Below are 22942 nucleotides of genomic sequence, written 5' to 3'. Positions count from 1 at the left end.
ACAGCCAACATAACAGTAACAGAGGAACACTTACTAGGGCTCAAGTGACAGCTTCGTGCTCAACAAGCACAGCTAAATACAAAATCCACTTGTGGAAGAATAACCCAAGCAAATGTTCAAATATGCTAGATTAAATTTATCCTGCGATTGTACACAAACTTCAATTTAGGCAAGAACTCCTGTATCTTTCTTTTTAAACAGAAAAAGGAACCCCTTTGCTTCACAGCTAAAGCTGTAAGTCTTTAAGATTACTTACAATTCCCCTTCCCCCCCTTTTTTTTGTAAAATTTTAAGTATCATTAATCAGAGTGAAATATGAATACAAATTGGATGTCAAAAGACAATTATGACTGAAACTGTCACTGACACTATAAAACCTGGGGTTTTTTTGCCTTGGAGTGAGTGAACTCCCAAATATAATATCAGGGCTGGGAAAGGCTCTATTTTTATACTGATCTTCAGCACTAATTCCAAAGCTTTTTGCTCCTATTCACTCCACTAATCTTTTAAATGACAGTGAGATTCAACCTTTTAGCACATTGACAAAAATGAAAAATGTTGGTAATAAAAATCTAGGTAGCTCATTCTCTCATAGCTACAATAATCTGCCAGCTCACAAAAATAAGCATTTCAGAAGTGAAACATGCATTCCAGTGCTACCTGTTCAATGTGATTAAACCCCAGTGGCTGTATGAAATGTACACTCACTGTTTTAAGACATAAAAAGAGACAACACCCAATAGTATTGCAAAAACATTTAGGTTTAGTGAGGTAAAATGGGAGCAGCCAGGAATAATCTTTGGTATTTGTTTCAATTTAAAGAGTCCATGTTCAAAAATAATGTTGAGCTTAAAAAAGTTACCTGCAGTTTTAATTTCTGTTCTTAACATATAACTGTCATTTTGCTAAAGATTGAAAAATGGTTGCACCAAATTCATTCTTAGTTATTCTGTGTGTGTCAATAGCAATAATTTCTTGATTATCAATAAGCTTTAATTGGTTAAACCACACATCTATATATACAAAAGTTATTTCATGTCCACTAGAATACTTCTGTTCAGGAGTCCATGAACTGAAAAAGTGAGATCCATTAGCTTAAAGTGACAAAATAGATAATGTTTATAATTGTTCTGTTCACCTTGTTTGTTTGCAAAGCATGCAAAAACTCTTCTCTGCAGTAGGCCCTAAAAAACTCAAAGTAGCAGTAACTACCCCCCCAAAATCACAATGAAAATCTGAAGTGAAATTTACTGTAGCAGTATTTTATTTCCTCTATCACCCCAGTAAGTTACTATTTATATGACATCAAAACCTTCATGGAAAAGCATAACTTCACTCTTGTCTGAGTGCTCTCCACTCATTTAATAACACAGTCAACATAAATTTAAGCTAAAGCTTTCAAACTAGCCTAAATCTAGTAAGTATGATAACTCTGGTTTATCAAGTGTCTCAGAATCCACATGGACAGCTTTTACAGAGCTGTTGGCACAGTAACATGTTCAAAGCAAATGTTACAGATCTATATTCAAAAGAAATTAACTGTGTCCAGAAGGGCCAGCTTCTTCCCATTCAGATAAAAAAAGGATTTCTAAATGACATGCTAGGGTAGAGAGGTCACCTCAAGTCAAGTGAGATGACTCCTGCCCAGAGATACAAGTGCAACTTACCTAATCTTAAATCTTACTCAGGTTGTGTTTCATGTTCTTCTTATAGCTCCATACTTCTTGATTGCACCATATGTAATTTTACAATGTTTTTTTCTTCCCTCCCCATAAAAAAGGCATACGCTACCAAGTCAACAATACTTCCTCTGCAAGTTGTTAATATTTACATCTTAAAAAATACTTTAGGAATACCTTACCTATGGTTGAGAAAGCCAATTTTATTACGATGATTACCATCACAATAACTAGCTTTTAAATCTGCAGCTCAGCACTGATCCTTGCTACTTCATTGTTCAATATCCTTTAATAAATTCTTTGCTTGTATCTGAATTAGCCTTTGGCCTAATTTGGGCCCTTTTTAGTGTCACTACCCTCAGCTATCCCAACAGACTGTGGCTGATATTAGCCAGCATCAACAAAATTATACTGTTTTGAATAAAGATTAATGCCTTTAATTATAACGGACCTTCCACACAGTTAAACCAAATACATGATGCTCATTTGCCAGTTTTTAATTTTTTAGATATCAAAATATTTTTTGTAGCTAGGAAAATGAGGGATAATATGACTCAAGGTTATAACAGGAATAAACTGACATCTCCTTGTCCAGAATTCCAGAATTCTCTTTAGACTTCCTGTCTTCTCCATTCTATCCAAGAATGACATCTATACTTAAAAATAGGGCAAGTTAGATTATAAAAACCTCATTTACTTTAAATTTCCAACTGACAAACAGATTTACAAAAATATATACAAACAAATTAGAGCAACAATAAGATTAATACACATAAACTTTTACTTTATGGACTTCTCTGTCTTCACATTCTCTTTGCTTATTGTAATAATAGAAAGTATTGTCCCTTCTCTGCAGTTTCTTAACAAATCCAGTTTCTGGCCAACACTCTACCTATGAATAGAATAAAAAGGATATACATTTACCTGAACATGCTCACACTGAATTACATTTGTGCATTGTATTGTAACGAATATAGCATATACTTTCATGGAAAAACTTCATTTGCATCTGAACACTGCTTTATTAAAAGTTAATTAAATTAATAGTAGACATTACGAGCATGATGTCAAAAACAAGTTTACTTGTCTATTATAAAACATTATGATCAGAAAAGTCTAGAAATAAGGATCTAAGACTGTCTGATAGACTTGAGTCATTTAGAACTAGTCAAAACTTTTGAAATATTTTCATTGGAATAAAACATCAGTTATTCAGTAATTTGAGAAGTTCAAAGGTTCCACTTATAAAAGACTGACTGACACTTAAAGGTTTCTTCAGGAATCTCTCATCATGAAAATTGTGTACGTCACACATCATTAGCAACCTGAGAAAAATAAAGCAATGCTGGGAAGTCTGAACACAACTCAAGCTAATTTTTAACTGGAGTAAGTGATGTTGTTTAACTAGTAGCAGGGTTTGATTGATCATAGTTTATAGCCTGCCATAAATCTTAACCAGGCTGATTCTATCACTCTAATTACCAGATTTCCTTCCACTGTTAAAGAACTTAAGCCCAAGACAATAGAATTAACTACATCTTATTTTACACACATCTACTTTTTACTGCTTTAAGTTAATTAGATGAGGAGTGACTTTCTTGGGAACATTCGGCACCCATGTGCACAAGATACTAAGATCTTTTAAAGCTGGACTTGTGAGACAAAATGCTGCTTTGTGAAATGAACTACAGAGCAACTACAGAGCAGAACCAGCAAATGTTTCTGTTGTGGACATTTTCGATAGAAGCCAAATCCTGAGGGTGCATAAAGTCAAATTATGCTACCATGCAAATCAGATGATGCAGGACTGAGTCCCTGGACATTGAACCACCTTCTTATTAGGCCTGTTGGGAAACTTTACAGAGAACTACTTCCGATATATTCCTTTTCTCAACACTGATTTATTCTTTCAGATGGCAGCTACGTCTAGTCAAAGAAAAATATAATACTTCTAAATGCAGAGGTGGGGGGAGACAAGAAAATACAGGTGGCCTAGTGTTTGCATTTCATTTCTGTGAAATAAGTTGCTCTGTACAGTTAATAATAGCTAAAGAATTCAAGTCAAATTTGGGGAGAAAAATGTATCAGAAACCAATTTAAAAGAAAGGAAATAAGAGGTACTTCCATATTTATTTAATCATTCAGTACAAAACAAAGAAGTTTAAAGTAACAGCCCTTACAGAGTTCTAAATCTTACCGTATCAACTTGCTTTACTTGTTTATATTCAACTTCATCTCTGTATCCAGCTTGCTGGAATCTGTATAAGTTCTCTACCTCATCTGACCATTTTTTGGCATGACATATAGATTTTGGTTTGATGTCAGCTCTAGCCATGACTCCAGAAATTTCAGACTTTTTCCTAAAATTAAATTTTTTTGAAATGAAATAGAGAAGACTCAAGCATATCATTTTGTTTGGGTCAAATACAAATATGTAGATCAAAATTTAAAAATAAAGTAAGAAAAATGCAGATAGCAGAATAATATCTTCCCTCAAAGTCCGAGATAAAACCACAAAACACATTATAAACAGTCAGAATCAGATTAAATGCACTAGTTGATCTCAAATAAACCCAAACCACCTACACTTCTATTTGTAGGAACTTTTATCATATTTTTGCTGCTTTAAGTTAGTGGTGCCATTTATGCATTAAAAAAAATGGGTTTTTTTGTTTTTTTTGTTTTACTTCACAACTTCCTATTTTCTTTCTCTTCTCCTGCCTCTTTGGGGCAGGCAGCTCTCCAGGTTTCTTTTCCTTTCTACCAACGGGACACCAAATTGGGCTGCTACTGAAGAACAGCCAACCCTCAGGACAGGAAAGGAAAGGTGGAAATGTACTGCCAGGCACATGCCCACGGCAACAGCAGAGATGGCAAGGAAGAGCCCCTAAGAATTATGTTGGGTGGAGTTAAGGAGGAAAGGCACATAATCTACCAAAACTCATCCTAGTCTATCTTTGCCCATTCAAGAATCTGTACTGACTTCCTCTATACTCCTTCTCCCTCCACAAAACCCCATATGAACTTGTTCAAATATGCTAAAAATGGTAAATAGCTTAATCAACTACTAAACCTGAACCAGAGCAGAACTAGGACTAGTTCAGCCACAGATAAAACTCAAACTGCAAAAGAATAAAATACACAATTAAAAAAACTTTCTGAGAAGTCAGTGGAAATACACCAGGGATGGATCTGAACTTCGAAAAAACAAAAACAAAAAACACCCACAAAAAACAACAAAAAACATGAATCATTTGCGTTCTACCTCATATCTGAATTTCAGGACATTAGCTTTCTTGAGCATATCTTACTCTGTTACTAAAAGTCAAACTCTGAATTGCTTCAGCAAGGAAGATGTAAAAAATGCTGTAATATCTTGCAGATATAATCAGAAATGAGTCCTCTCCTAGTTATGTATTGTCATCAAGCTTCATTTCAGTAATCAGAAAGGGTATTTGCCAGAAAGGAGAAGGCGGGGGGGGGGGGGGGGAGGGCAGAAATTCTGGATTTTGTATTGAGAGGATGAACAATCTTCCTCCCCACACTTAGTAAGTTGGCTCCAAAACCTGTGCTCAAGGTCAAACTCCTTACTTAGCAATTTTCTACATCAACTGAGAGCCTTAAAAGTCAAATGCTGATGTATTATCAAATACATAAATGCTTTTAGTGTGTTACAAGGGCAGAAAATAAATTGCACTCTAGCAAACAATGCATTGGGAAAATAGTATCAGGAATTACTTTTATCATAACATGGAAACAGCAGAGGTCTGCATCTTTCATCTAACAGTATGAGGGCCATTAGCAAACAGAGAAAGAGCCCTTCCTCTCTTTCTGCATATGTTTTATTAGAGATCAATAAAAAATACACATGAACGCTCTCTTCTGGCAACACTAAACTGTTTCTTGCAGTTCAGTACTCCAAAACTTCTTTTACTAGGCTCTGCAGTCTTAGTGGCATTTTGTAATTGAAAGTAGACATTTGCTAAGAAAGGTCATTTTCCCATCCAGTTATGAGCTGCCATGTGCAACTAGCATACTCAGCATATATCTGCATTATAAGGAGCGCAGTCTTGAAGGGATCTGTCTCAACATTATTTTTTTCCTTCCCTTTCCTTCCCTTTTTGTAACTATTACAGAATTCTTCATATGCTGTAGACTTGTTTTACATGAAGACTGCTGTCAAACTGGGACTCAAGACAGACTGAAAAAGTACTAGTAAACTAATAATATTAGTAGTAATAATATTAGCTCTTAAATGCTAAACTACTCTGACTTTATAAGTATCTTATAGCAACTTACATGTTACTAGGGTTATGTACTTCTGAATAGGTTGTACTCAATTCATATGAATGTGCTTCTTCAGAACATCTAGATATGCCTGGCACTTCCTGACTGACCATTAATTCAGAGGGCCTGTACACAGGCATTCCTGCCCCAAATGTGTGTAAAATAAAGATCAGATATTTAAAATGACTGCTTAATGCATTCAAGTATTAAAATAGCCACCCTGATATTTTCATGCCACTATTTAGACCACATTATATATATAAACCTCCTACCTATATTCTCTACAAGGGTGTTCTCTATTCTGTGTGCATAGGTGTAGACAGGTGTAATTCACTAGCAAACTTCAGGCTAGACTAGCCCAGCGAGTAGGAAAAACCAGCATCTGGAATGACCCAAGGTCTGAAGTGGTGTATGGATAAGGGATCTGGGCATAGGTATTAGCCAGGCTTAGAGCCCATGCTAAAATTCAACAGATGCATAGATGTGAAGATCTTTGTGAATCAAGAGAGTGAGGGGGAACATTTCACTAGGGAACCTCAATCCTGATCAGCTGGAGACAGGTAAGAGACAAGCATAACACAAACAGTTGGCTCTGTGTTATGCACGTTTACGTGAGCACTGGTAAAGGCACTGTTTCCAGTCTGCTGGTCTGTGTGGCTGGTTGTGTGTGTGTGTGTGTGCTCAGTGAGTGTGTGTGTGCTCAGTGAGTGCCCAACAGGAGTGCATTGGGAGCCTGGCTACATACTGGAATGGGAAAAGCAGCAGCCTGTACCTATGGGACTGGGACAGAAGAACTCCCTGGGTCCTTAAGAGCTCTAGATTTAGCTTCCCTCAACAATTTTAAGCACCTCTAAGAGTTGAGTAAGTAGAAACAGCTCACTACTTACTTATTTCAAGTTCTTGAAATGGTGCAACATTCCTCTCTCACCAAACCATTTGTTCCACAATGCTGCTTCTTTCTATCTTCTTTCCCCACTCCTGTTCCCTTTGTTTCCTTAAAGTTCACAAAGAAACAAAACATGTCTACTAATAAGACTACTTAAGCACTCACCACTACCCTTAGCAGAGAGAAAAAAAATAAATTGCTCAGGATACAGTGTCTTGTGTTCACAGCCATCAGTTGCTTTCAAATAGAGACTAGCAGTGCCTATAGACCAAGAAGGGGCAGGGCTCCCACTATCCCAGTAATGACATTTTAGAGAGAGCAACCTCTGCCCTGAAGAGCCTGCAGTTTAAGGGCAGGCAAGTTTATTAGCCAGCCCAAACCCAACAAAGGCTCAGCCCCATAAAAAGGAGGGTTGTTTTAAAGATCAATGAATGAAATAATGTATAATGTGAATGTTTTCCTCTTTCTGTCTTCAGAATAGGAAGACAGGGAGAAGGTGACACCAGGGCCTTGGCACGACAAACAGAGGGTGAACGGAGGTAGAGCAAAGAGCAGCAGGAGTCTCCACGGCCCTACCAGCCACAGGCTGGAGCTGTGAGAGAAGGCACTTATCCCAGCGCAAATACTATCATGATCATGACCCCAAGCCACTACACCTCAGCTTTGATTACAATCATAATCCCCAGCCCCACCACAAGACCAACAGCCAGCCCACCAACGTGACTGTGACCATGAGCCCACCCTCCCCACTGTGACTGCCAGCCCCTGTACTACTTCAATAACCCCCAGCTTCAGTCCTACCACCACAATCACATCCCCAACCCCTATCTCAACGGCCCCTGCCCTACCCCATGGCAACTCCTAGCCCTGCTACCATCACAACTACGATCCCAACATCCAGACCACCATCATGACCATGACCCCCAGACCTTGCCTCAACCCCCAGGACCATCACCAGGACCTCAGGATCACCACGACAATCACTGCAATCCTACCACCAGGACCATGACCCACAGCCCCCGTCCCACTCCAGTGATGCCAACCCCGGCCTCACCAACGCAGCCGTGACCCCCTCAGCCCCCGCCCTGCCGAGGCGACGCCAACCCCGGCCTCACCAACGCAGCCGTGACCCCCTCAGCCCCCGCCCTGCCGAGGCGACGCCAACCCCGGCCTCACCAACGCAGCCGTGACCCCCTCAGCCCCCGCCCGGCCAAGGCGACGCCAACCCCGGCCTCACCAACGCAGCCGTGACCCCCTCAGCCCCCGCCCGGCCGAGGCGACGCCAACCCCGGCCTCACCAACGCAGCCGTGACCCCCAGCCCCAGCGTGGTGGCCCCAAACCCGGCCCCATCCACCACACGGCTCCCGGAGCAGGGGCGCCCCGCAGGGCCCCTCGCCACCCGAGCGGGGGCCAGCAGACCCCTGCCACCACCGCCGCTCACCAGCGGCTCCCGGCCCCGCAGAGAGCAGCGGCGCGGGGCCGCGGCCGGCGGGCAATGGCTCGCTGTGGCGGCCGCGGGGGCGCCTCGCAGGAGCCCGCGCTCCGCCTGAGGCCGCCGCGCGGGCCCGCCCCGGCGCGCAGCCGCCCGCGCCGCGCAGCGACCAACGGCCGCCGCCGCGGCCCGGCGTCGCCAAGCAACCGTCACCCCCCCCCCCCGCACACCCCGCGCGCTTGCCACCGCCGGCACCTTACGAAGCCCCGCCCTCCCCTGCCGGCGCCGCGACGCACGGGCGGGGCCGCCCCGCGATTGGCTGTGGGCGGAGGGGGCGGGGCCAGCGGGCGCGCGGCGGCGACGGCGGCGGCGGCGGCGGCGCCATGAGCCGGTTCGGCGGGCGGCTGCGCGAGTACCCGTGGGTGTCCATCGACCGCTTCGACCGGCACAACCTGCGCGCGCGCGCCTACTTCCTGTCGCACTGCCACAAAGGTGAGCCGCGCCCCGTCGCCCTGGCGACCGCGCCCCGTCGCCGTGGCGACCGCGCGGCCTGACGGCCGTGCCGCTTCCCTCCTAGATCACATGAAGGGGCTGCGGGCGCCCGCCCTGAAGAGGAGGCTGGAGTGCAGGTACCGGCGGCCCGGGCGCGGCGGGGCCGGGGGGGACTGCGCGCTCGCCGCGGCCCGGCCCGGCCCGGCAGGGCCCTGTCTGAGCGGGGCCGCGGGAGCAGGTGACCTCCTGGAGCCTTAAACGTTACCCGTCGTTAGGAGTATCCTCACGGCCGGAGGAAGCCGGGCAGCGGCCGCGTCCCTGCGGCTCCTGCCCGCTCTCTGCGCCGCCTCGGTGGGCGCCTGGGCCTCCCCGGGGCGGCCCCTCGCCTCCTCTGCCCGGGTTCTCCGCTTCGGGCACCTCTGGGCAAAGCTCGCGGAGCAGCGGCCGCAGGCAGGCCAGCGGCGGTGGTCACGGCGCGCACAGCCACGCAGGCGTCGGGCCCCTAACGTCCCCGCCGTCAGCCGGACGCGGGTGAGAAGCCGAGCGCAGCGCTGGACCGGGGATCCCGATTCCTCATAAATTCGGCGCAGCGGGCGCACAGCTCTCCTCTGGCCGGAGCTGGCTTGCTTTTCCTGTGGCCGAGCGGAGCGGCCCGTGTTCACAGGTGCAAACGTGAAGCCCTGTGGTGGAACAGCAACCATAGACCAACCATCTCGCCCAACTTCAAACATCCTGTTTCTTTTACTGCTTCAAAAAAGCCAAACCCTTTTAAGTTTTTTTTCTCAGATCCAGCTGAAAGCCCTCAGCATCTTCTGTCACTGAAAACAGTTTGACTCATGCTGAGGTTCATACCTAGAAAACTTGACACTGGAAACCATGAAGGACTACGTCACACGGGAGAGGCAGTAGGTGCTTGAGCAATGCTGATGGCAGTGTCCCATGTGCTTGCTAGCCCTGACTGCCCCGCTAGGATGAGGAGGTGTCCAGTGCTTTACTCGTTGCACAAGGGGGACTTAAACTCTCTTGGCCTTTAAGACAGGTGTCTGCGTGCTCATGTCTGTTGGGACTGGCCCATGGGATGATCCCATCCATGAAACGATGAGTTCTTGGGAAGGGCATCAGTTGGTATGGACCAAAAGTGCCTTGGGAATGGTGTACCAACTCAGCAGGGAGGAAAATTGAGTGCCTGGGTGTTTTTTTAGGCACTATTTAACTTACTAGAATAGATGTTTTATTTTCTCAACTGCAAGCAGGCAATATCTCTGCTCATCCAACTTCCTTGCGCACTGCAAAGGCTGGAGCTTCGTAGTTGGCCATCAGCAGAGCACCTCTTCTCCCAAACGCCTGCTCTGGGGAAAATGTGCACATCTGAAAGGCAAAAAAATGAGCAAAGATATATATGCACACGACAACCTATCGCATACTTTATTTCTGTACAAAAACATACATTCACGGGTACACATAGGTAAGTCTTTGGACTATGTGTTGAAGAAAATCCTGCAGATGGTGGAGTAACTCACCTTGACCTTCAAGGCTTTAGGTTGGGGGCAAAACAGTTCCTGTGGACTTTGTGTCTTGCAGGTTTCTTCCGATGAGAGAGGGGTCTGGAGTACCTGTACTGATTGCTCCCCACTACTGATTGCTCTGTGCCTCTACTCTAAAAAATACTCACCTATTTTCTTGTCTTCTCACAGCTTGAAAGTTAACTTATACTGCTCACCAGTAACCAAGGAATTGTTGTTGACTAGCTCAAAATACAAATTTTGGGAGAATCACATTGTAAGTATTAAGAGTTTTTTCTTTTTTTTTTTTTTTTTAATAAAATTTCCCAGGTCATAATTCTAGAGAGGAGGAAACTTTCTGCTCCTAGAAACATTTAAATGTTGTTGCTGGTATTGACATGGTGTTTCAGAGGTTAAATTGAGACATCAGTATGTCTTCCCTTGCTGTGTGCTATGTGAGATTGGTTTACTCATTTACCATCTAGTCTTACTTTTCCTTCTACAAAATTAATCCTCCTCTCAGCTTGAGCTTTAAATGTCTTATACCCATATAACTCTGCCCTGATTCATTTGTATTGCTCTTTCCTTACCTTGCTCATTTCTTGTGGTACTGTCTAAAATGTAGGCACATTTAACAGCACACTGAGCATGCAGAGTTAAGATCAGCCTCATGAGTTCATTCGGCTTCCAAAAAATAATTTGCGGATGATAAAACTAGTATTGACATTTAAAAAAAGAAAAAAGACATTTGCTCTTAGTTTGAATTCTTAGTATAAAATACTTTTTGACATGAGTATTGCATTTGGAGTGAGGAAGGAATTTGGTAGTTGTCTGACTGATGTTGTGGTTTCTGGCAGACATGCCAGATGTTACAGGCTTGTGTGTGTACAGGCTGAAAGAAATGCTTATTGCTGCCCAGAAATTTGAGACATGGTATCTTGTGAATTCATCTAATGCAGTAAAACCCCAAATGCTGAGCAGACTGCTCAGATGAGAAGCTAGAGGTTACAGGTAGACAGGTAATGACAGGAGTCTCCTTCAGTTTGGCTTTTTTGGCAGGAAAATTACATGTAAATAAAGAAAATAAATAAATAAAGGCCAGGAAGATGGGAGAGGAGCCTGCTGAGCAGCATTAACTTTGCAGAGGGCCACAGAGCATCTATGTTTGAGGTTCCTGGATTTTAGTAGAGGATGAAGCAAAACAGGGGGTTAATTACTGTCCATAGCTTTTCTACCAAAAAACAAAACAAAACAAAAAATCCCCCAGAAATTTCTGCTACATTTGACTTGTCATTAACAGAAGCAGAAGCCACAAGCTCGCAGCAGTAATTGGGAACAGTGAGGGTAAGTGGTGTAGCAGCAGAGACCTGTCTATCTTAGCAAATCCATTGGTGTGCCCTAGGATATCCTAGGATTTGCACTCTTCCAAAAGTAAAGTATGTGATCCAGCCAGAGAAAGCCAACCTGAGCTGTGTTAAGGTCCAATGCTTGCCTTTTTTAAGCATGCACACCTTAATCAGGATTTTTCCATTTCATTTTTAGACATCATTTTTTTTTCAATGAAAATGCATAACTTACTACAGGGAAATAGGCTTAATTTTACAGGCTTACATTAGCCACAGTGGGTGCTAAAGATGTCTATGTAGTGAATATATGTTTAGTACATCTTGTGATGCATTTATTCATTTTGTTACAGGTTACATTGGAAGTTGAAACTCCCACTCAGATTTCTTTAGTGGATGAAACATCTGGTGAGGTAATCAGTTACCAGCAATATTCATATTTTTAGTGGACAAGTAACAGTGTTTAAAAAGCCATGGGAAACTGAATTTATATATGTTTTCCCCCTTCTTTTCTTCAGTGTGTGTAGCCACAGGAATTTCTCATCTTCCTCACTCTTTCCTCACTCTGTTTTTTTTTTTTTATGATCACAGTCTTTTTTTTTTTTTGGTCATATTTTTCTGCTGTATTAGTTAGCTTCCACAAACCTATTTCTCTTGTGTATTCTCTTGTGTTTTTTTTCATCTGTGTATTTCCTGACTTATCTTAATAAGCTTTAAGTGCAGGAGTTTGCCTGGAGATGCTCTGCAGGACAAAATATATTCAAGATTTTTCTGTGATGCTTATTTACCCAGGAAGTGGGGAAATAAGACTGTCTTCTGGCTGAATGGCCACCATTTGTGAGCACCATACAATATTCAGTCAGCTTTTCTGGAATGATAGGATGGTCGCTGATCTTCAGCACTTGCTGGAATGTGAAGAGATCATCTCTTCCTTCCAGAAGCAGTGCCAAAGGTGGCAGGAGGCTGTGGGGGGAAATGCATTGCTCTGATTATATCAGTGAAGGTACCAGGAGTGCTCATTATAATGTGAAAATTATGCTAACCTGTCTCTTTCAGAAAGAAGATATAGAGGTGACACTTCTACCGGCTGGTCACTGCCCAGGATCAGTCATGTATGTCCCTTCGATGCTCCAAATGTCTCTGCTGGGAAATCCTTCCTGTAACAGTCTCAATAAGTATAGTTTTTTTCTAACTAGAAAAAGCTAGTGAATTTAAAGTTCTTAGAAATGTAGTAGTATCCTCCAGCTTTGGTTAGTATTGGAAAACCACTGTGCTGGCTGGAATCTGTCCAGACAGAAGATATTTGTTACCCTGGTGGGGCAGATTATCATTCCCCATGCCTTTGAGTAGCAACTTTCTTGACTGGAGCTGTACTTAAAAATGACCTGCAAACCTGTGGTTAAAATTAAACTCTTCCATTTTTAAATATGTTGTCCACTTTCATAGTACAGATGCCTGTTAAGCTCTCTTGGCTGCAATAGCTCGGCTGCCCTTGTAGAACCTGTGAGATTTTTCTGCGTAGGCTGGTCAGAGTTGAAGACTGGTCATGTCCCAGACATACTGTGTCTTAATCATTGCATTTATCTGAAATTACTCTAGGACAAAATCGAGCCTAGTATTTCTACTGTCATGTGCTTTCTCTGAAATCTGCTATTCAAATAGATTTCTCTAAGTAAAGTAATAACTGCCAGGTGTGAGTCTATGTTTTACATTGCTGAGTTTGACTTGAGCATTTCTGTTTGTAGGTTTTTGTTTCAAGGTGAAAATGGCACAGTGCTGTATACAGGGGATTTCAGACTTGCAAAAGGAGAAGCAGCCAGAATGGAGCTTTTGCATTCAGGGACCAGGTATCAGAAAAATGTTTACATTTTAATGCAGATTCTGGTGAGGCTTTGGCTGTAGATGGGATTTAGAAAGACTCAGATTAATTCAAAAAGATGAAGCAGGCATGGAGAATTTGGGTATGGTGTCTTCTTTTTCCTCATTTTTTTCATTGTGGACTAAATAAACTTGCAGTTAAGGTGATACTGCAGTTACAAGCCCCTTTGACTTGCTTGGTGTAGATAAAGAAGAAGAATTCTCTCCTTTTGAAGAGAGAAGGGGTATAACTTAGTGGTGTGATACACTGCTTGCTCTGATATTATTTTTCTCTCTTTCAGAGTAAAAGACATCCAGAGTGTGTATTTGGACACCACTTTTTGTGATCCCAAATTTTATCATATACCAAGCAGGGTAAGTCAAATCACCTGTGAGAGAGAAGCTCCTAAAGCCAACCTGCTGTTATGTAAATTTTGCATGTAAGGCCATTTTACATTACTGAATTCCAGCACTGTAGATGTATCTTCAGTGACAAATTCACAATGCTTTCTTATCCCTTTAGGAAGAGTGTTTAAATGGGATCTTAGAGTTAGTGCGAAACTGGACCACGCTGAGTCGCTATCATGTTGTGTGGTTGAATTGTAAAGCTGCCTACGGATATGAATATTTATTCACAAACCTCAGTGAGGAACTTGGAATCAAGGTAGCGTTTCCATAATTGTTGCTTTAAAGCAGACCTTGAATAATGATTGTGTCCATTCCAATCATTGAACTGGAAATGCCTGTTTAGAGGACTGTGGTATGTGAAAGGTGTGCACAGTTTCATTAATTATTCTTAAAAAGCTGCAGTTATGCTCAAGAATTAGTTAACTAGTTGGTTTTGGTCCCTGTCATCTGCTAGACTAGCTGGGTTCTACAGGCAGAAGTTAATTCTCATTTTTCAAGGTTGGTGTTTCTCTCTCTCCCTTACCTCCTGGGAGCCATGAGAAGAGTCTTCTAATTTACAAGTGACATTAATAGTTGGAAGATAACTTTTGACTATGTTTGATTCTTCATCTTCCTGTAGCATAGGAGGTATGTTCTACTCGTTAAAAATATCAAAGACACTGTTGGCTAACGTTTTTGTAATTGGGCATTAGTGGGTAGTAATTCTTTAAATGTTTGCCAATATTTTTTGAGGGTAAAACCACATCTTGATGGTTCAGTTTGGTGAACACATTAAGCTAATTAAGAATAAACATTGCCTTTTTCTAGGTGCATGTGAACAAACTTGACATGTTCAAAAATATGCCAGAAATCCTCTACCATATTACTACAGATCAAAACACTCAAATTCATGCCTGTCGACATCCTCGGGTGGGTATTGTTTTGCAAAGCCTCTGCTATGAGAGACTGGCTATAGATGCTAACATTCCAGTGCTGTTGTTCCTGAAGCCCCTCTGCCCAAGCAGACTTCGGCCAAATGGTGGCTTAATGCAAAAGAGAGTGGGCTAAAGTAAAAGAAAGCTACTTCCTAGAAATAATTCTATTGCAAAAAAAAAAAATTCAGGTTTCAAATGTGAAGTGAGATAATGAAAAGCAGATTAGATAGGTCAGATGTTTTCCATTTAAATGCATCTAACGCAGCCTGCATGATGCCTCCTGCAGCCATGCAGATAGTGTGCTGGTAGTTCATGGCCTTCCCTTCCTAGGATACTTAAAAAGCTGAACGCTTCAATCTGGAGGAACACAGGGAGAAAGTACCTGAAGGGAGGGTGTCAAGGGGACAGGGACAAACTCTTTTCAGTTGTCCCGTGTGACAGGACAAGAGGCAATGGGCAGAAATTGAAGCACAGGAAGTTCTGCCTGACCGTGAGGGGGAATTTCTTCCCTGTGAGAGTGACAGAGCACTGGCAGAGGTTGCCCAGAGAGGTTGTGGAGTCTCCTTCTCTAGAGATATTCAAAGCCTGCCTGGATGCAAGCCTGTCTACCATACTCTAGGTGACCCTGCTTGAGCGGGGAGGTTGAACTAGATGATCTCAGGAGGTCCCTTCCAACCTTACTGGTTCTATGATTCTATGAAAGGGAGGTGGCACACAGGGATGCAGCTCTTGATGACTGATTTGCTCTGTCAGCTACACTGTGGAAGCAAGAGGTATCAGCAAAGAGGTGGTGTTCCAAGACAGTTAGAAGATGGATGAAAAATTGGTCTGGATTGATATAGTGCTTAATTGCTGACATTTGCCCCCTCCCCTTCTCTCCCGCCCCCCCCCCCCCAAAAAAAAAAAGGGAAAGGAAAAAAGGTCAGAATTGCACTAGTTTTCCTTTTTCACTTGACAGGATGATGACTATTTTCGAGGGAACCGACTGCCATGTGGAATGACTTCCCAAAACGGAACTCCCTTGCACATAATTACCATCAAACCTTCCACTATGTGGTTTGGAGAAAGGAACAAAAAAACCAATGTAATAGTGAGGTGAGTATTTGGGCCACATGGAAACCTGTTACTTCAGGTGTGAATCTTGCCTCAGCTTTTTATTATTGAGACTCAAAATAGACTATTTAAGAGTAGTCCATGCTTGCCTATTAACTGAGCCTGAAAACAGACTACCTAATTTTGTGTATCCTCTCTTTTTAGGACTGGAGAGAGTTCATACAGAGCTTGTTTTTCTTTCCACTCATCATACAGTGAGGTTTGTAAGCCTGTATTATTGAGCAGACTGACAGACAAAAAATTTAAAGTAGTTCTGACCACTTTGGACTGAGTGACGTGACTTGTCACACAAACACAAAAAAAATCTTTTCACTAATGAGACATAAGGGAATAGGAAGTTCTGGATGCTGAAGACAGGAATGTTTCAAAACTGGCAGTGTTTTAGTATAGCTGCAAAAGAACATGTTAAGGTACAGCAGGATTACAAACCTATTATTTTGCTTGTTCTCTTTGCTGGAAGTATAGGTTACTGCTAGAATTGTTTGAATGACTATGTATAACAGTAGTAAACTTGAAAATTTGGGAGTTTGGGCTTTCATTACTTTATCTGCTGTGACTCAGTTTTGAGTTGGTTTGACCTCTTTCCTGTGCCCATGCATTCCAGTAAAAGTTTCTGCATCTTAGCAGGCACTTACTTCTCTTACTGCATTGAAGACTAAAATTAAATGGGTCATTGCAGTGCACTCTTCGGAATCACACTTCTTTAATCCAGTTCTTAAAGCACTTCTTTCTTGTCAGAAACTTAACCTGAAATGAAACTGGATCAGAGCTAACAGTCAGCCTGTCACAAACCATTGTACATATAAAATGGACACTATTCAGCGCCCTAGGAAGATGCTCTTGCTATTAAGAAACCCACTTAATGATTTTGGTTTCCTCTGCCTTGCCTTGCAGAATTTTAAATGGAAGTCCTAAGAAGTAGTATCTACCATATGGCAGCTGTGCTGGCAGAATATGGGGGCTATAGTATATCATATCATGAGTAAGAGAGTTATACCTCCTCATGCAAAAAACTGGTCAGGTCTTACTGGTGTGAATAGATAAGAAATACAGCCTGCAAACATGTAAGTATTTTCAACTTGCAGCACTCATAAAGCTTCATTTGGAGTGGAGTGACAAAAACTGGACACAGTTCTGCAATAAATTTGTGGTTTGGAGAGCATCCAAACGACAACAGTTAGAGTAAGGAAGGCTTGGACAAGTAATATGTGTTTTGTGATACGGCCTTTTATAGAGGACTGAAGGGAGACTTAAAAAAATAAAAAAAGTCTTTGAATAGGTCAGGCTAGAACAAAGAGGAAAGGAATATTCCAATCTGCCCAGCTAGTGACTAGTCCAGGAAGAAAAATGCAGATCTAATGTTAAGGAAGAGATCTATAGCAGCAAGGACTGGCTCATGTTCCCTAGGATCGTGGTGGAGTCACCATCATGGGTTTGTCTGAGCTTTTCTTTCAAAGGTATTGATGGTCTGTGTAGTTGATATTGTCACAGGGCAGTTAGTGAGACTGAGCATCCTTTTCTGACCTGTTCTTTTATTACAAAGCTGTTTGCTCTGAGAGTAGTGTTTGGCTCCCGGGTTGTATTGGTCTTTACATGAGACATCTGCAGTACTCATTCTGTGCTTTTAGCAGTGTAATTTGTTAAACTTGTTTCTCCTTCTCTTCAATATAGATTAAGGATTTCTTGAGCTATATCTGTCCTGTGAACGTGTATCCCAATGTATTGCCACTGGGTCTGACAGAAGACAAAGTTGTTGAAATGTAAGTGGCTGCTGGCTGGTGAATGGAGGTGATTGTCAAGACAACTTCTCTCCTGAGTTTCAGTCTCTCAAACAGGCCCATGCTTTTTGGTTTAACTTTCTTCTGCTGATTCATTCAGCTCTATTTTTTTTCTATATTCGGTCCTTCTGCAAACTTCAGCTTTCTTGAAGAGCATTTGTATGTTGTGCTAAGTCTGAGAATTTCTATTCCACACACATGTTTAGAGGCTTTTCTGATAATTATATCTAGGTAGCATCTGAACATGTATCATATTCTCTTTATCCTATGACCTGCTGCTGTGTCATTGTTACCTCTGGGAAGCTTCTCTTAAACAGTTTCTCTGGGGCTTGAACTCCTAGCCTCTGTACAAGCACCTTGGTATGATACCACAAAGCCTGTATTCTTGTCCTGCTACAGAAGTTGAGTGCTTAGAAATTGCCCTTACAGAGGGCAGATGAGTAGTACTCACACAGGGTCCAAACAAAATGAGGACTTGATTCTTTGCCTTTTTTTTTCCCTCTTAATAAGAAAAGAAATACCTCATTATTGTTGATTAAAAGCAAATATTTGGATCTCTGTCACCTTGTCTCCCCTAAGCAAGGGTCTAAGATAGTTTTGAAACAGTGCTTGCTTTAAGGTAAATGACAGATTACTGCCTTTAAACTGGCTAAACTCACCAAAGAATTAAGAGCTGTTCCCCAGCTCTTGCTTCATTTGCAGCAGAGCTGCAAATTTGCAGCTTGCTGTAGTGCTTGTGAAAGGTGTGAAGCAGAGAACCTGGATCAAGTTGAAAGTGTTACTTTTGCTCCTGAAAATGTATCTATTGAGCTCTAAATACTGACTTTCATACTCTCATCAGATTAAAGCCATTATGCCGATCATACAGAAGAAACACAGAACCCAAGTACAAGCCCTTAGGAACACTGAAGAGAGTCCACAAAACACACTTTTCTGACACAGGTAAAAGTTCTTTAAAAGCCAAGTTTTATGACTAAACCTTTCATAGACTTTCTGGTGCCCCTGTGCCTTAACTGAATGTCCTGAGACTAAGAGAGCAGGCAAACCACACATCAAAAATACATGCCAAAAGCAGGGGTGCTCACTAGTATGCCTGTGCACAAAGCAACAGACGAATTACAGTTAGAAAGGAGAAACAGAAATGAAATCAATGTACTTTTTCATAAGGACGACGGAAGACTAATTGTGTAAAAGTGAACTTTTAATTCACATAAAACCTGAAACAGTAGCAGACTTGCCCTGAAGTTGTTTGTGACTATTCTGAGGTGGCTGGGCCTGATGATGTGGTTTGCTTTAAAAACAATCCCAGTGATAACTCATACAGTTCACTTAGTAGTGAACGACAACTATGCTGTCGACTTGCAGTGAATGCAGTCTTTATTACTACTGCATAACTGCTACTATGGCAAGTGTAAGGTGGTACAAATTGTTCTGTGTGCACTTCCCTGCCCTCGAGGGCCTCTTTCATCATTATCACTATGGCTTCTGAGTGACTTTTGCTAGTACAGTAAGGAACGTAAGACGACCAATGTCTGTTGTGCACGTTGACCTTGGACTGCAGCCTAACAAGTTTGTAATCTTAAAATGTGCTTAAAGCTTGATATCCCTTTAAGTTTCTAGAGCAACTCCGTTCCACAGTCCTAAACCATCCCTAGCAAAGCTGTTCCTGATAACTAACTTCTATATCACATAACGCATGGTGGGGGGACAGAGTGGTATGCCAGTGGAATTGCTCTACTTCATTATCCCAAACAATTGACTTTTTAGCACTTTTTTTTTTCCCTCCATCTACAATGGTAAATAAACTCTATAGCCTCTGGAAAGCTACTTGTGAAACAGAAGGTAACTTTGGGCCTGCTGCATTCTCTGCAGCTGTTCCTAAAGCACCAAGTATGTGAGGCTGATGCAGTCCAGGCAAAACACGACAGGTCTGATTAACTTAAGCTACATCACCGTCTGCCAGGGCTACATCTGATCTGCACCATGCATATAAAGGCCAGAGGTAGGGATGCCTGCCTTGACTGCTTAAAACTGTTCCATCTGACTGCTTGCTTTGTTTGAGTCAACCTTTCTTCAAAACATTGAAAAAGCTCACCTAACTCTTTTCTGTAATAAGACCCCCCCCATGTTATTTGACACCTCCAGAGACTCCATTACTGCTTTGATTAAACTTAATACAAGTCCTAATACAAGTAACATTTGACGTTATGATGAGGGCCGCAGACAAGAGAAAAGAAACTGTTTATTTTGCTAACACGCAACCCACTTCCTTTAAACAGATCTGAAACTCATTTTTTAAATCTCTGTGTAGGGTATAATCCTACAAATAATTACTGAATAATCAAGATGGTTCTGAAGGTCATTATGTAGAAGGATGCTCTTTATCAGTCTGTCTGCTCCAGTAAAACGCTAAAACTTCAAAACTCCGTTATGCCTCTGATCAATGAAGAAGCTCTGACAGGTACTCAGACGACGTTCTCTGAGTAATGCAAAACAAAACAGTAGGATTGATTGCTGTGGCTTATATGGAAGTTGACAACTAGTAGTTTCCCTTGTAAGGCACTATCCTGGACAAATGAAGGTAAATGCTACTAAAAGTGATCTTTTGTATGGTAAACTGTAGTGTCCTGCTAAGCCTCAAACTGAATTAAAGAACTTTCTATTTTTTAATAAAAGTTCTCAAATCTGCGCTGTTAGTTGGAATAAGTGTTCTTAATGTGATTGATTCACTTGATTCTTCTCTTGACAGATGAAGATGATCTCTTTGATACAGAACTAACTTCGGTAAGGCCTAAGATTCCAAAGCAGCAGACAAAGAGCAGGCCATTTAAGACACTACCATGTGGAAATGCAGAAAGAACCAATGAAAACACAGAAAGTTACAAAGTAACCACAACATATACATCTCACAAAATAGACTTCATGGACTGTGAGGAATCGAACGATGATGATGATGAAGAAGAAGAAGAATCTGAACAAAATACAGTTGAAGTACTTTCCCATGATCCAGATGCCACATCAAATTCCAGTGGAAAAAAACACTCTGTCTTGAGCTCTGGAGTTGCTAGTGACCAAGAAGAGTCTAACGCACACTTACCCCGCTGGGATGCATTTTTTAAGTGTAATAGAATAGACGAAAGCTCTGAAAACGAGGACAACTTCCCATCTTCAGCAGAGGCTGGTGGGTCACAGTCACTCTTCAGTGATTCAGATGGAGTAAGTGACTCAACACACATCTCCTCCCAGAATTCTTCTCAGTCAACACACATATCAGAGCAGGGGAGCCAGGGCTGGGATAGCCAAATGGACACAGTTCTCATTACCTCCCAAGAGAGAAATGCCTTTGAGTTCAGCTGCTTCAACAAAGGTGGGAGCAGAACAGGAGTTTCTATATTGCACGAAACCACCAAAGATAATCAGGCTGAAAACAGTAGGTGGAAGGCAATGGGGCAAAACCAATCTTATGCATATGATGCTGTCCATGACTTGAAAAGCAAAGACACCGAGGAAGATACAGAAACTGACAACACGCAGATTCAAGATGTACTACTTGAAGTAAATGACAATTCCAGGACTCCTGATCTAGAACTGAAGAAAGACTCTCAGAGCTCTTCTGACTTTGAAATTCCATTGACTCCTGATGCTGAACTACCTCAGCCAGATAAACTGCACTTTTTATATAAGAAGTTGGCAGCAGGTGAAAACATACTGAATGAGAAAATCTCTCCTGAAAACAGCTTTAAGTGATTGCACTGTGAAAATAATACTGAAATTTATTTTTTAAACATCTCAAATATTCTTTAGTGCTAAGTATTTTCTTGCACACTAATCTATACAATTCTTGAGACATGTATTACTATCATAGATAGCTGCAGCCTAACTTTATTTTTCCTTCCATGAAATATGACATGAAAGTATTCTTAAAAGGGACTATAGAAGCCTTCTACCTCATACAGTTCAGTTCTCTAGGAGCCTAAGTGGACAGAAATTAGACTGGACAGAACTAAGACTGATTTTTCCTTTTTAAAATCATAAGCTCTAAAAGTTTGCCTTTGATACCAATGAATGTGATCTCAAGCTTTAATGCAATGTTTTTTTAACTGTGGGAAAGAATGTGCCCCTTTTCGTGAACAATCATGCAAATATAGTAGTTACACTTCAGCTGTATGAGATCTGAGTTTTTACTTTTTATAAAAAATAACTGTGGAATAGATTAAAGAATAACTGAGCAAAGGTTTGGGGGTTTATTTTTTAATCAATTTGTTCTTTTCAAGCAGTCTCTCTTAATTGGAGCAGGTGTTGTCACCCAGTTTAACACCTTAACAAGATTAAAAAAAAAAAGTCTAAGATTTTAAATCTGACTCATTATAAAGAACTAGTCATCACTTCCTTGGTGTTTTCATTTGTTCCAAATTGTCTTTTGAAACTATTTAAAAATAAAATCTCATGGGATTTTGGTTCAAAAGCTACCACAAGTAGCCTGTTAAGTCATAATAACAGAAATTAGCCTGTTATCCTGGACAGATTCTGTTATGTTACTTAAGGATCTCATACATTACCCAGTTTTGCCTCCTCTGCAGCATTCCGTTGACTTCATTGAACTAAGCCACATTCAGGTTTTCTTTTTTTTGAAATCAAGACAATAGATTTTCCATCCACATTTACCTTGATAACTAACTTTTTGGAAAGCCCCTAGCTTCTGAAGTGAAAATTTAACTTCAGATTTTTGTTAAGTTTCAGTAGCTGTGACAATAGCCAAACAACAGAAGTCATCTCTAAAAATTCATGTCATCTCCCACCATGAGGTTTTAAGTCCCAAAGAATTAAGACAATTTTTGGTTTTACAGCTCATCTCTGTGTACGTTTTAGTTTTTATACCATCTTTCTTGAAATATGAATGTTAAACCAGCCAAGATTCTGCAACTGGGAACAGTGTCAAAAAAACAACAAATAAATTGCAGTGATTTTTCATATATGTGCTGTTTTCAAGGATATTCAAGTCTACTTGTTTTTCCTTTGTCACCTGGCCCACTCTTTTCCCGGATTCTGGCAATTTTTTAAAAATCATAATTTGCATCTATCAACATTTTGGGGTATTTTAAGCAAGCTTAAGTGATTGTAATTGCTGTTGTAACTACTTCTGATGCATAAGGACGTGAAGAGCAGAGTATCTTTTGTTGGCTAGTTTCCTTAGCTTCATAATACATTTAAGTTTATGGCTGAGTTTACCGAGTGGTTAAATTTAACAGA

General features: G+C 41.5%; 2 protein-coding genes across 3 annotated transcripts; one reads left to right on the top strand and one right to left on the bottom strand.

Moving 5' to 3' along the window:
• Nucleotides 1-2140: 2140 nt before the first annotated feature.
• Nucleotides 2141-6079, bottom strand: MEIG1 (meiosis/spermiogenesis associated 1). The gene is made up of 3 exons (XM_062597161.1): nt 5979-6079; nt 3877-4039; nt 2141-2571 (listed from the first exon to the last, which is right to left on the bottom strand). Exons 1-3 carry the CDS (start codon nt 6077-6079, stop codon nt 2443-2445), a joined length of 393 nt encoding a protein of 130 aa, XP_062453145.1. The 3' UTR covers nt 2141-2442.
• Nucleotides 6080-8668: 2589 nt separating this feature from the next.
• DCLRE1C (DNA cross-link repair 1C) lies at nt 8669-22688 on the top strand. 2 transcript variants are annotated; one of them, XM_062581221.1, is made up of 14 exons: nt 8669-8777; nt 8863-8914; nt 10472-10556; nt 11976-12035; nt 12679-12734; nt 13368-13469; nt 13782-13854; nt 14003-14143; nt 14695-14796; nt 15760-15896; nt 16059-16113; nt 17586-17674; nt 18534-18634; nt 20442-22688. In XM_062581221.1, the coding sequence occupies exons 1-14, from the start codon at nt 8669-8671 to the stop codon at nt 21437-21439; spliced, it is 2160 nt and encodes a 719-aa protein (XP_062437205.1). In that variant the 3' UTR covers nt 21440-22688. The 2 variants fall into 2 exon arrangements, with proteins under 2 accessions (XP_062437205.1, XP_062437195.1); XM_062581211.1 differs by having other exon boundaries at nt 12679-12797.
• Nucleotides 22689-22942: the final 254 nt, after the last annotated feature.

The sequence above is a fragment of the Rhea pennata genome, chromosome 1, assembly GCF_028389875.1.
Source record: "Rhea pennata isolate bPtePen1 chromosome 1, bPtePen1.pri, whole genome shotgun sequence".
Taxonomy (NCBI): Eukaryota; Metazoa; Chordata; class Aves; order Rheiformes; family Rheidae; genus Rhea; species Rhea pennata.
This window is presented reverse-complemented; position numbering and strand designations above follow the sequence as displayed.

Excerpts from the sequence above, each read along its gene's own strand:
- MEIG1 (XM_062597161.1), bottom strand. The coding sequence starts at position 6,079 with ATGGTCAGTCAGGAAGTGCCAGGCATATCTAGATGTTCTGAAGAAGCA. Across the intron at positions 4,040-5,978 it reads GTACATAACCCTAGTAACAT|GAAAAAGTCTGAAATTTCTG; the intron begins GTAAGTTGCTAT and ends ATTTAATTTTAG. Across the intron at positions 2,572-3,876 it reads AAGTAAAGCAAGTTGATACG|GTAGAGTGTTGGCCAGAAAC; the intron begins GTAAGATTTAGA and ends TTCTATTCATAG.
- DCLRE1C (XM_062581211.1), top strand. The coding sequence starts at position 8,669 with ATGAGCCGGTTCGGCGGGCGGCTGCGCGAGTACCCGTGGGTGTCCATC. Across the intron at positions 12,036-12,678 it reads TGGATGAAACATCTGGTGAG|AAAGAAGATATAGAGGTGAC; the intron begins GTAATCAGTTAC and ends TGTCTCTTTCAG. Across the intron at positions 14,797-15,759 it reads ATGCCTGTCGACATCCTCGG|GATGATGACTATTTTCGAGG; the intron begins GTGGGTATTGTT and ends TTCACTTGACAG.